We start from the raw sequence: 14,833 nt of genomic DNA, 5'->3' as shown, positions 1-14,833 counted from the left end.
TTCATCTATTTTGAATACTTGTACTGTTAATCTTAAAATACCACTTTTTCAATAGGGAGTTGCTTTTCAATTTTCTGTAGCAATGAAAAACATAATTTACAATTCTCATAAATATATAAATTGGCGCTTATTATTCTGGAGCACTGAGGGAAGAAAAAATCTGTTTCCCTCATTGGCTCAGAAGCAGCTACTAAAATAAAAAGCTATAACTTCCAAGATTGTTGGCTTTCCTGCTGACATTAGTGAGGCTGGGGCACCAAGCATGAAGTACACCAGAGCCATTTCAGCTTCTGCTTTCAGGAGAACATAGAATGGTAAATAGAAAAGGACCATATCATTAGGGAAAACACTTTATTTCCAAGTTTCTAAAATAGTATTAAAACAATAAGGGAAAAATGCAAATTATAAAGTAGTATGACGGCACAGCAATCACAACTTCTTAACAAGCCCTTTCAACATTCAGTGCTAATTGCTGAAACACTGAAATAAAGTGATGTTTCAATTATTTGGTTTTAAACAATGACAGGTTTAAGATTCACCTGATTAAAAACCATCCACACCAATATAATAGCATATCATAAGATAATTGGCTAACAGTTTTTGCAAATGGCAGTTGTTAACATATTTCTTCCACACACATAAATGTTGTGCTGAGGAGGGGAGTAAGATGTTCTTTTCTACCTTTCTTTTATGATGGGTTGTAGAAGCATCCATCTCTTCCTCTCCTGTATTATCAATTTGTGAAGTTGGACTACAATTCATTTTCTCCTCTTCTTGCCTCTGGAGTCTGTCTGCTACAGCCTGGATAGCTTCTGTCCATTCTTCCCTTTCCTCTGGAGTGTCTACATGAAATGTTCTCTCTATTAACAGTGGTCCACTGGAGACATCTGATAATAAATGTGTTTGGCTTTGATCGTTCTGTTTTCATTAACTGGCATTTTGCTACTGAAAAGTTGTTGAGGGGATAAGGTAAATCCACATCTTGGGGTTTCTCTTTATATCCTATGAATGAGCCATCTGTCTTCAAAAGGAAGTATCTTGGCCTCCAGTTTTTTATATATTCTCCCCTCTTCTGAACCCAACCTTCTTTCACAGTGGTAACATCGCTCATGATGGTGCCCCTCTGAGCCCCCAACTTGGAGAAAAGGTACTTTGTGATACCACCTTTGAGGTTTGGATTCTCTGCTGCTGCTGCCCTTCCCACTCTCTAGTGATGACTCAGCCTCCAAAGGCAGCGGCTGCCTGCAGCTGCTCTTTGGGTGGGGGGGGGGTGCGGAGTGGGGAGGGCAGGCAGCGGGCTGCAGGGGAGGGAGGGAGGGAGCTGGCTGGGCCGTGGAGCTGGAGCGGGAGGCTCAAAGTGATATATATTTTTTTAAACTTTGTTTTGTGAGTACAGGAACAAGTTCAACAGCAGTCAAAGGAAAAAATTTACACATGGTTCCACCATGAGCGGACATAGATAATACAACTCTTACCCCATCAAGGCCTCTGGATTCTTAGTCATTTGCTTAGCTGTTCATTCATTCATTTATTCATTCCCTCCCTCGTTCAGCAACTATTGGGTTGGCCAAAAAGTGCCTTCTGTTTTCACCAAGATCTTTATTGAACAACATAGTCATCCTTTTGTTCCACTATCTTCTGCCATTTTTCAGGCAACTTCGTAATTCCATCTTCCCAAAACTTTTTATCTTTTTGAGCAAAGAACTGTTCCAGGTGCCTTTTACAGTCTTCCAGGGAATTGAAATTTTTTCCATTAAGAGAATTTTGTAAAGACCTAAATAAATGGAAATCTGAAGGTGCAATATCTGGTGAAAACGGTGGATGAATCAGAACTTCCCAGCCAAGCTGTTAACAGTTTTTGCCTGGTCATCAAAGAAACATGCAGTCTTGCGTTATCCTGATGGAAGATTATGCATTTTCTGTTGACTAATTCTGGACACTTTTCATCAAGTGATGCTTACAGTTGGTCTAACTGGGAGCAGTACTTGTTGGAATTAATCGTTTGGTTTTTTTTGGAAGGAGCTCATAATAGAGGACTCCCTTCCAATCCCACCATATACACGGCATCACCTTCTTCAGATGAAGACCAGCCTTTGGTGTGGTTGGTGGTGGTTCATTTCACTTGCCCCACGATCTCTTCCGTTCCACATTATTGTACAGTATCCACTTTTCATTGCCCGTCACAATTTGTTTTAAAAATAGAACGTTTTCATTACGTATAATTAGAGAATCGCATGCTGCAGAAATACGGTGAAGAAGGTGTTTTTGCTTAACTTATGTGGAACCCAAACATCAAAGCGATTCACATAACCAAGCCGGTGTAAATGATTTTCATTGCTTGATTTGGGTATTTTGAGTATGTCGGCTATCTCCCGCATGGTGTAACGTTGACTGTTCTCAATTAATATCTCAATTTGATCTCTATCAACTTCAACTGATCTACCCAACCATGGAACATCATCCAGCAAGAAGTCTCCAGCATGAAACTTTGCAAACCACTTTTGACACGTTTGATCAGTCACAGCGCCTTCTCCATGCACTGCACAAATCTTTTTTTTGCATTTCAGTTGTGTTTTTACCTTTCTTGAAATAATAAAGCATAATATGCCAAAAATGTTGCTTTTTTCTTCCATCTTCAATAATAAAATGGCTACACAAAAATTCACCAATTTTGATAAGTTTTTAAAAAATGCACACTGATATGACAGCTGTCACATACAATCTAACAAAATTGTTTTGAATGAAGTTAAAGACATCTAAGGGCTACTAGAGCCATTTTACAGAAAAAGCTGAACGAACCTTTTGGCCAACCCAATATTTGTTGAGCACTTGCTGTGCTCCAGAGGCAGAGGTGGCAATGGTGAGCAAACCAGCTAATGGCACCGCTTTCATTGGTCTTGGGACCTATTGGTTCAACTAGACATTAATAACCATACTAAATCATTTCTTAATGTATATTTACAAATTGTGATACAGGCTTGAAAGAATCTTGTGGATTAGAGTTTTCAAGGTTTCCCTGAGAAAGTGACGCTTGAGCTGGATTGGAAAAATGAGTAGAAGATAAATTAGTCAAGATAGTGTTTGGAAGGGGATAGAAATACTTTAGATGGAGGAACTGGTATGTCAAAGGACCTGTGGTTGGAGGAGCAGCATGTCATGTTAGAGAAGCTGAAAGAAGATAGGTTAACAAAGTAAAAAATTGTGCTGAAGAAAGACATAAAATGTGCTAACAAAGGAGCAAAGCAGCAGAATCTGGAATCACTGAGCAAGTACACCCTGTTTCCTTTCACTGTTGCAAATGCTTTTTCTTAATCAGACTCAGTTCTGGGATCTCTGGGGTTTCTGCCTATAGCAGTTGACTTGTAACAGTGACTGTGCACCTGAATACAGAGAAAATTGGTGAGGGGAGAAACTATTTTGCTGAAGTTTATCCATGGAACCTCCTCTCCCCACTTCCTTCCTCAAGCCCTATTCCTAAAGCTTCTCCCAAAATACCAGGAGTCTATTCCTCATAACCCTTCAGTTCCTCCCTTCAACATATCCCAGTTCCTCTCCTCCCAACCCCTGGCCTTCAGAAGTAGCTGTTTCTACTCTTTGGAGGTGGGATTTTAGGTAGAGGGTGAGAGGGATAGAATGAGTTATGAAGAAGGAATTCTCATTGCCAGTTCTATTAGAATGAGGAGTATATTACTGATAGTTCTTGTTTGAATCTGGGCTACATTTTCCTATAGTAACATTTTTGTAAAAGGTGGTTAGGTACTCTAGTACTTAAAATAATTTGATAATGTGTAATTATGCAATTAATACATACTTACTTCAGAAAACATAGGCAGTAAATGAACTAAAAGAAGCTAAATATCATTTATGATCCCAGAGATTGAATGGCTATCTAAGGAAATTTTTTCCTTGTATATATTTATTTTATTTATTTAAAAAAAATTTTTTTTTTTTTTTTTTTGGTCACGCTGTGCAGCTTGTGGTATCTTAGTTCCTTGACCAGGGTTTGAACCCAGGCCATGGCAGTGAAAGTGCCGAGTCCTAACCACTGGACTGCCAGGGAACTCCCTGTGTATGTTTATTTTAACATAAAAATAGAATCAACTATTTTGTAGCCTGCTTTTTTTCATATATTGCAAATTATTTATGTTAATGAATATATTTCTACAACATTATTTAAAATTTTTCATTAGTTTAAATAAACTCTCTCTAAACAAATATTTTAGATTTGTGTATGCCCTTATGGTAAGTCCCTAGAATGAGTCAAAGGTTATGAAGATTTTGGATACTTATTATTAAATTGCCCTCTGTGAAGACTGTACCAATTCTTATTCCTATCAGTCCCATATGAAAGTGCTTGTCTTCCCATACCCTTGCCAATATTGCACATTGCCATACTTTTTCATTTATGTCAAGGTGGTAGGTGAAAATGGTTCAGTGTTTTAATTTTTTGGTCTTTTGACTACATCTACTAATACGCCCCAAATTTTTATAGGACTAAAAATGGTTTTATAGAAAATGACATACTGTGTTAAATGAAATGATTTCTCATATCCTTCAGTCATATATGAGTTAAATCAGCTTACTGGATACCGTAACCACTGTCACAAGGACTTCTCAGTACAAAAAGAAGAGGTGATACAGAAGGTAAGAATTAAAATTGTAAATTCGATAGAGACCAGACTAGAATTTGGCACTTTAAAAAAAAAAAAAAGAAAGGATACATGGACTAGAGGGTAATTTCTAAAGAATTCCAAAAATGTTTTAAGCAATAGCAACACTGTCAATATAAATCTGTCACCTCCTAAAAATGACATTTTGAAAAAAGAAATATGATGTTAATAGATTAGATAATATGGGACTTTCTTAGGCTGTCCTCTATGAGAACACATTAGGCACTGCTGTAGAGAAAATTAGTGTATTGGAAAATAAAAGTGAAGAAGTTATCCAAAATGCAGACAAGAGAGACAGAGACTGAAAATATGAAGGAGGCTCAGTGACATGAAGCGTAGAGAGAAAATGCATATCATGTACTTGGTCAGTTCCTAAAGAAAATGAGATAGATAATAGGGTAAAACAAATTTGAAGCAATAATAGCTGAGAGCTTTCCAGAATTGAAGAAAGGTACCAAACCATGATTTAAGAAGCCCAGCACACCCCAAGCAGGAATTCTTCCTAGCCATGTAGTGAAACTGCAGGACAACAAATATAGAATCATAAAAGCTAGAGAAAAAAACCTTCAAAGGAGTAACTATGTGAGTGAAAGCCAATTAGTCATCAATAATCATGTAAATTAGAGGACAGTCGTGATTATTTTTTACTATGCTGGAAAAAACTGCCAATCTAGATGTCTGTACCTAGCAAAGATAGGTTCTTTGTTCTTGTCAAGAACAAAGATGAAATAAATACATATGCACCCAATCGCAACTGTAAGGTCAGAGATATTAGAAGGAATGAAGAACAAAGGAAGTGGAAAATTTGTATGTAAAATTAAATCTGATTTTCTCTTTTGGGATTAACAAAGATGTAGCTAAAATAGTAGACAACAATAGCATATAAATTATGAAGGGATGCTCTAAATTCCTTTTTTCTTTTTTTTGAGGGAGAATTGTGATATATTAACTTTAGGCTTTAATGTGTGTGTACCACCAAAGGACAAGTAAATATATTATTTCCAGACTAGTAGAAGAAAAATTTTGGAATGAGAAGAAATAATTCCAAAAGAAGTCAAGAAAGGGAAAGGAGAAAAAAGTAGAAAAGGTATAACAAAAAGCACAAAGAATGGCTGAAAATAAATCCAAATATTACTAATTATAATATAGAAGTACTAGTACTTCTTGTACATAGGATAGAGAGGATATATCGAACACATCCTAGAAGGATAGAGAAAGACATATCAAACACATTCTAAACAAAAGAAAGCTGGTGAGCTATATTAATATACAAAATAGGCTTTAAGGCAAAAAAAAAAATTACTAGAGACAGAAGGTTACTTCATAATGATAATAGCTCAATTCACCTGGAAGATAAAACAGTTCTGAAATTGAGTTTTTTTTATTTATATACATCAAAAATTGATAACTTCAAGGAGAAAAGAGAAAAATTTATCATCATAGGGGATGATCTTAATACACAGCATACCTCAGTTAAACAGGCAGACACAAACATAAGGATACACAAGATAGAAACAGCACCACTTAAAATCTTGCTCTAAAGGGCATGTATAGAATACTGCATTCAGGCCTGATATTCAGCTAGTACACATTGGTTCAGCTGTACCAGTTGTTAAAATATTAATATATATCCATGGTGGTTGAGTAGTTAGTTACTGCTCCAAGCTCACTGAGTGCCTTCCTAGTGCTTAAGCACCTTCCATAGGATCTCCCAGAGTAACCCATTATATAGCAGCTAAAGATTTAAGAACTGGCACAGCAAGCTGCCAAGAAACATCTCACTAGAGAGCTTTAGCATCCACTCTAAGCTCTTCTCCCCATGCCAGGTATCCTCCCCCACACAAAAAAAATCCATAGGCAAATGCTGAGCGACCATTTGGCTCCCCTTAGTGTGGGGCTGCCTGCCTTTCTCACACACTCTCCCAGTCATTCTCACATGGTCATTTGTGGGAACTGCAGCCTCTGGGGAGATCCAGAGAGATGAAAAGAGCAGTCAGATGAGAGTAATGGCACTACTGCAGGCACCATCCAAACATTAATTCTCTTGGCAAAGTGTGCATGACCATTGCAGGATACAATCCATGGCAGGTGAATGAGGTCTATGAGGATGGTTTATGGATGAATGACTCCTGGGATGTACTTCCCTAATTTTATCATTCTTAACTGAATTTCACCTTTATTTAGTGGGATAAGTTTGCCAAAAGCCACTGAATACATGCCCACCATGGACATTAATAACACTCTATTAATGAACTTGACTGCCAACATAAGTAGTCTCTTTACCAGAAACATTTAGTTGAGAGAACTGAGAAGCTGAAAGGTCATGAAACATAAAGGATTTGTATTCTGGTTTATGCTGTTAACTGCTGTATTACATTATGTCTCATTTGGGCTGAGGGATTAGGTTTGATATCATTAAATATGATGTATCAATAAATTATTTTGTGACTTAGTTATTAATATAATTGAATATAAAAATTAACAGCAAGCATTATAAGGGCCAAAAAATTTTTAGTATACTTACTGTTAACTGCAGCAAAAGCTGAAAAGAGAATTCAGCTCCCATCAACAATTCTGTTGCTATTAAGAGTGATTTTTTTTACTTATCAAGTCTACAGGTTACTTGATGACTACCTATTTATGAGGAATTTTTAAAAATTGAAGTATAGTTGATTTATAATATTATGTTAGTTTCAGGTGTACAGAAAAGTGATTCAGTTATATATTTTTTTTCAGATTTTTTTCCATTATAGGTTGTTACAATATATTAAATATAATTCCCTGTGCTATATAGTAAATTCTTGTTGCTTACCTGTTTTTCGTATCTGTCAATCCCATACTCCTTATTTATCCGTCCCTCCTTCCCTTTCCCCTTTGGTAACCATAAGTGTGTTTTATATGAATGACTACCTATTTAATGTGGAAATTCTTGGAGGGGCTTTATGCAATTTCCTGTGGCAGTTCATGGTTCAGACAAAGGCATTTGGGTCAAAAAAACGATTATGGGTACAATTTCCAAAAATTAATAAATGATCGGGAATTACTAGAATAATTTGATGAACAATTTGAGTTAGAACTAATACCACTTGGCAAGCATTTTTATAACCTATAGGTTAGTTTAATTTTTTAATGTTTTAAAATTTTTATTCATGTTAATTTATATTACTATTGAATATTTAATATTTTTTTGAGTATCACATTTGACTATATGTAACAGCTGCCTCATGGTTTTTTTTTTTGCAAACATACAAGGATTTAAAAATTGCTCTCTTGTAAGGCCACATGTTTCAAAAGATTATCATTAAGTAGTTTCTCAGTATAATGTGATTGCTAGAAATTAATAACAAAAAGATAACTAGAAAAACCTCATGTATTTTCAAGTTAAGAAACATTTATAAATAACTCATAAGTCAAAGTAGAAATGATAATGGAAATTAGAAATATTTAGAACTAAATGATAATGAAAGTACCATGTCGCAAAAGTTGTGGGATATAAGTAAATCCTCACTTAGTAGGAAAATTATAATCTTTAATAAACTAGAAAGGAAGACAAGGAAAATTAGTTAGCTAAGTATCCATCTCAAGAAATAGTAAAAATAGTGAAGTTATAGTAAAGTAAATCTGAAGAAAGTAAAAGGAAAGAAATACAGCAATAAAGAGTAAAATTAGTGAAATTCTAAAAATTAAGTAGAAATACTCAACAGAAACATCTGTCTTTGAAAAGACAAAGAATAATGAAAAACACTCATTAGACTGATCAAGAGAATACCCAAATAAACAATATTCAGAATGAAAGGGGGACATAATTTCTGATACAAGAAGTAGAGATTGTAGCTTTCCAGAAGTAGCAGAGTAGATGGTTTGGACCAACCCTCCAACTGAGAATAATTAGAAAAGCTAGAGAAAAACATAAGTATCTAATGTAAGATATAAAAAGTTATGTTTGAAGGGATTAGAGAATTGAGGCAATGAGGAAATTGCAGGGCCAAGATCTGCAAATGGAGGGTAGCCAGAGATGTGAACCCACCGTTTTAGCCAACTGAATCTAGCAATATGGTAGAAATGAAAGATTGATTTGACATTAGAAAATAAATTAATGTAAATCACTACATTAACATATTAAAAAGAAAACTATAGGATAATTTCAATAAGTGTTAGAAAATGTTTTATATACTTTAATGTATATTAATGGAAAAAAACACTCAGCAGATTTGAAGTAGAAGAGAATTAATTTCCTTAATCCAATAATAGGAATCTACCAAAACAAATAAACCCTACAGCAAACATTGTGCTTAATGATGAAATGGTGAATGTATTCTTGAAGATAAGGAACAAGATAAGAGTGCACGCTATATTAACATTTCTATTCAACATTGTACTGAAAGTCCTAGCCAGTGCAACAAGGAAAAAAAGTATTAAAAAGAACAAAGCAGGGACTTCCCTGGTGGCACAGTGGTTAAGAATCTGCCTGCCAATGCAGGGGACATGAGTTTGAGCCCTGGTCCGGGAAGATTCCACATGCCACAGAGCAACTAAGCCCGTGCACCACAAGTACTGAGCCTGCGCTCTAGAGCCCATAAGCCACAACTACTGAGCCCACATGCCACAACTACTGAAGCCCATGTGCCTAGAGCCTATGCTTTACAACAAGAGAAGCCACCGCAATGAGGAGCCCACGCACCACAATGAAGAGTAGCCCCCACTTACCACAGCTAGAGAAAAGCCCGTGCGCAGCAACAAAGATCCAACGCAGTCAAAAATAAATAAATAAATTTATATTAAAAAAAAGAACAAAGCAACTGTATGTAGATGATATGATTATTGACAAAACCTAAAATAACCTATGATAAAGTATTAAATAGCAAGATTGATGATAAATAATATTTTAAAAATCAGTTGCTCTTCTGTACACTAGCAACAAATGAAACAATTTTAAAAAGAACATTTAGAAAAGCATCAAAAAAAAATCTCAAGTACCCAGGAATAGATACAACAAAAGATAGGCATGACCCATATGGAGAAAATCTCTGTTGTAAATGGAGATATGACATGTTCAAGGATTGGAAGACTCCATATTGTCAAGATGTCAATTCTATGCAAACTTTTCTTTAGATTTATTACAATCTCAATTAAAATCCACATGTGGGGCTTCCCTGGTGGCGCAGTGGTTGAGAATCTGCCTGCCGATGCAGGGGACACGGGTTCGAGCCCTGGTCTGGGAAGATCCCACATGCCACAGAGCAGCTAGGCCCGTGAGCCACAACTACTGAGCCTGCACGTCTGGAGCCTGTGCTCCGCAACAAGAGAGGCTGTGATAGTGAGAGGCCCGCGCACCGCAATGAAGAATGGCCCCCACTTGCCACAACTAGAGAAAGCCCTCGCACAGAAACGAAGACCCAACACAGCCAAAAATAAAAAAAAAGAAAAAAGAAAAGAAATAAAAAAAAAAAAATCCACATGTGGATCTGTGCGTGTGTGTGTGTGTGTGTACACATAACTTCCTAAGTCAATTCTAAATGTATAAGGATGTTCAAAGGTCCAAGGATTGTTACAATACTCTTGCTAAGAAAATCTTGAATATGTGGGAAACTATGCATATTACTGATGGGGTGATTCAATACTGTATGATATAAATTCTACCAAATTAATTTGTAAAGTTACTGCATCCCAATAAAAATACCAACAATATTTTTTAGTAGTACCTGATAATGCTATATCTAAAATTCATTTGAAAGAGAAAGTATGACATTAGCACCCCCCAAAAATGTTTATTAGGGCAATGAGAGGCTTGCTTTGCCACTTGTCAAACCTTTTAGAAATTAAAATAGTGTGTTGGTATTGCATAGACTAGAATATAGAGTCCCCCCAAAAAACTTGTATATGATAAAGGTGGCATTTAGAAAAGTATAGGCTTTGATGTTTGGACAAATGACATCCATTTTAAAAAGTTACAAATCATGCCATGTACAAAAATAGATTGTAATCTATTGTAATAGATTTTTTGGTATTAAAACCAAAAAAATGGTGCTTCCCTGGTGGCAGAGTGGTTAGGAATATGCCTGCCAATGCAGGGGACACGAGTTCAAGCCCTGGTCCAGGAAGATCCCACGTGCCGTGGAGCAGCTAAGCCCATGTGCCACAACTACTGAGTCTGTGCTCTAGAGCCCGCGAGCCACAACTACTGAGCTCGCAAGCCACAGCTACTGAAGCCCGCGTGCCTAGAGCCCGTGCTCTGCAACAAGAGAAGCCACTGCAATGAGAAGCCTGCGCAACGCAACGAAGAGTAGCCCCCGCTCACCGCAACTAGAGAAGGCCTGCGCACAGCAGCAAAGACCCAACACAGCCAAAAATAAATAAAATAAAATAAATTAATTTAAAAAAAAAGACTATCAGTTTTATAGGTCTCTCTCCTTTTTTTAATAGGTCTGTTATGTACAATGTTTAAGATTAAGACTCTCCCAGAATCATTGATTCATTACTTTTATGCACAAAAAGGAGAAAATTTCATTTCATGACTCTTCTGACCAACAAAAAGAAATGATTATTTATACATCTTCTAAAATTACATATATTAATTTGAATACTTTTCCTCATGATGGTCAACTAGCACAAAAATCCTACAAAAATCCTTCACATATTAGTAAATTTTTGAAATCCAGATACCTCACAAAAGGGTTTATGCAGACACCCTTTAAAGGATAATTTCATGATTACTACATATGGAAAAGATTTCAATTTAGTAGATTTTTTTCCCTCCCCACTTTATCTAAAAAGTTTGTTCTGAATAGAAAAATTTGGCCATTTAAAATTCCATCTTATGCACTTTCATCTTAAAGTGTAAAAATACCATTTGTTATTGGAACTATAAATTGAGAAGACCTGAACTTTCAAAGACTCAGGATTTCATCTGCTAGGTCTGAATCTGAAAGATCAGCGCCTACAGAAAACTAAGGCAAAATAAATGACAATAGATTTTCAGAAATCAAAATGGGGTTTATAAAAGGTTTATAAAAATACAACTTTGTAATAGGAAAGGGCTGAAACAAGAGATAATACTAAAAATCCATAAAGGAAAAGGTTAAGTTTGACTATATCAAACTGGTTTGGTAGGGTATATGCTAGACCTTTTCAGTGCATTTTTATAGATACTGATGAAGAAATACCTAATTTTGTTGTATATGATTTTTTTCCTAAGTTGCCTCATTTATGCATGTTTTTCTGCAACCAGCTTTTCTCATTTAAAAATATGTTTTAGAGTTCTTCATATCCACATAAAGTTATCCCTTTCTTTTTAAATGTTGTACTATATTGTAAAGTATTATATACTATGGCTTATATAATCAACCATTCCTTCTTTTATGTACATTTAGGTTACTTTCAATTTCTCCCTACAATGAAGCATATCTTTAAATGTGCTTCTTTGTATTTAGAAATGATTATTTCTCTAGATCGAATTCCCAGAAAAAAATTGCTGAGTCAAAAGGTATGCATGTTTAAAATTTTGATAGATACTGGTACTCTCCACACAAGCCGCACCAGTTTACACTTCACCATAATGTATGAGAGTACCATTTCCTACTACTACTTTCAACAGTGAATAGTGTCAGTCTTTTAAATATCTGCTACTAATGTGGACAAAAAGAAGTTATTCATCTATAACTTGTGTAGTTATAAATAGTTGAATATCAATAACCAGAGAATGCTAAAAAACTAAATAAGAGAAATGTGTCATTTGCTTCCAGGTCAGTGCTGACAGTTGCTTGTGAACAGACTGAAGTTCTGCTTTTTGATCCTATATCTTCAAAGCACATAAAAACACTTTCTGAAGCTCATGAAGACTGTGTAAATAATATAAGGTTAGTATTGTAGTGAAAAAGTGAACTTTATTAATGTGACCCAAAATATTCTGTTTTGGAAGTTAATGAAAATTTATAATGCCTTGTCCAGCAGTACTAAGTGATACACATTTGGAATTGTGAAACTTATCCCTTTAATTACAAAACTTACTGTTAACCATTTTGGATTGGAATCTTTCTGAAATACATTTTCACTTCCATATGATCTCACCTTTTCTCCTTGTGTATTAGGGTCATCATTATGAATCTCAGCCATGTATTATAATAGTCCTGTAATGCTTTTGGGCAGTCCCATTGCTTAGCCTCTCTCACTAGCAGCCCCCAAATTCATACTATTGAGGGAAAAAAACACATATGCACAGAAAAACTTCTTTATAGCATTGTTGGAAGCTCCTTAAATTCTCAATAATGTGGGAAGTAAATAACAGTTGAATAGCTTGGTGGACTAATATGGAGTCATTAAAATGATGGTTACAGAGACTACATATCAGCATGGACAAATGCTTGCGATAGTACAGGTTAAAATCATAAAAATTATATAAATATGACATGATGCAGAAGAAAAAGATTAGAAGGAAATATTTTTAAATGCTTACAGTGGATGTGTTAGAATGAATGGATTATGAGTAATTTTCTATTTTCTAAACTTTATATAATGAGATTATATGAGTTTCATAATGATTACTTTTAATGTTCAAAAAAAATGAGGAAATTACTTCCAGTCAAGGTGACATATTGAATTTTGATGTAACCTCTGGCTCCAAACATACAGAACAATAGATTAAATAGCACAAAAGATACAGCCAGGCTCTGAAACAACATAAACGTCTTTGTGGCCATATGGCCAGACTGGAACACAGACACAAAGCTGTTACAGGGTTGAAACCATAAGCCCACTGGGTTTTCAGTCAGGCACTGACATATAGTAGTTTAGCTCCTGTCAGGAATCAAAAATGCTAAAATTGTTTCATGTGAGGCAGGAACCAGAGCCAGAATTACTATATGAAGCCAGGGGTTTAGTTGGAATGAGGCTGAAAAAAGGAAAAAGCTATTAGTTACCTGGGGCTGTAGGTTTCAGATGATAAAAATACAGCTTCATGACCAGGAATTGAATGAAGCCATTGTTGAGTCAGTGATTGAAGGTATATATGTGATAGCTGCAATATTATCATGAAACTGGAGGCCTTAATGTCATTATGAGGCCTAGTAGTGGATTTGGTTCCAGAAATCCAAGTGGGGGCAACTATAAAACCATTAAATAGGAAGAAAGAGAGAGAAAAAATTTTTAAATCTTTCTTGCTCAAAATAAGCCTATAACCAAAATTCCCAAACTCATGAAGATATCTAATATTAATATCATAACAAAACCAGCAACTAGAACAGGCATTTTCTCTGGATGAAATTAATTTTTTGGAGTAGTCCAACAAAGACTTTATTTTAAAAAATGAATTATTTATTTTTTTTCGACTAGGTAATACATGCACGTGGTACAAAATTCAAAGGTACAAAAGGGTAAACAGTGAAAAGTAAGTCTGTCTCCCACCTCTGTCCCCTAGCCACCCAGTTCCCCTCCCCAGAGGCAACCACTATTACGTTTCTTGCTATCCTTTCTGAGATAGTTCATGCATGTACAAGCATATGTACACACATATACATAAACTTTTATATAAGTGGTAGCATTCTGCACATACTATTATATACGTTGGCTTTTTCACTTAATGACATATTTAAGATCATTCCATATTTGTACCCATGGGATGATTTTATTCTTTTTAATGGCTGCATACTATTCCATTGATTGGAAGAAACTTTAAAGCATTTTTAGGATGCTCAAAGAAATAAGTTAAGGGATACTTCCCATTAATAGAGAGCTCAAAATTATGGAAAAAAAATAGGTTAATGTGGAAAAAAACCAACTAGAACTTTTGTAAATTAAAAATATAGTTGGTATATCAAAAAACTTAATAAACGGGATAAATATTACCCTTTACATCACTGATGAATTAATGGGTTAGAAAATATTACTAAAAAATTCACCCAGAGATTGATTGAGATGTATAATATCTCAGTTACAGAAGAAAGAAGTTGCAGAGATTGGAGGAGAACTAAATTTTGAAGACACAAAGGCTGAGAATTTTCAGCATTGAAGAAGGACCTGAATCCTTGAATCAAAAGTAAACTCTAGGGCTTCCCTGGTGGCGCAGTGGTTGAGAATCTGCCTGCCAATGCAGGGGACACGGGTTCAAGCCCTGGTCTGGGAAGATCCCACATGCCGCGGAGCAACTGGGCCCGTGAGCCACAACTACT

General features: G+C 35.6%; 1 protein-coding gene across 1 annotated transcript in view; it reads left to right on the top strand.

Moving 5' to 3' along the window:
• Positions 1–14,833, top strand: part of DCAF10 (DDB1 and CUL4 associated factor 10) — a 47,171-nt gene that overhangs the window by 2,503 nt on the left and 29,835 nt on the right. The window contains exon 2 of the mRNA XM_068553268.1: positions 12,413–12,526. Within this exon, the coding sequence (XP_068409369.1) occupies positions 12,413–12,526 (114 nt within the window). The remainder of the gene's footprint in view (positions 1–12,412; positions 12,527–14,833) is intronic.

Source organism: Eschrichtius robustus, chromosome 10, assembly GCF_028021215.1.
Source record: "Eschrichtius robustus isolate mEscRob2 chromosome 10, mEscRob2.pri, whole genome shotgun sequence".
NCBI classification, from domain to species: domain Eukaryota; kingdom Metazoa; phylum Chordata; class Mammalia; order Artiodactyla; family Eschrichtiidae; genus Eschrichtius; species Eschrichtius robustus.
This window is presented reverse-complemented; position numbering and strand designations above follow the sequence as displayed.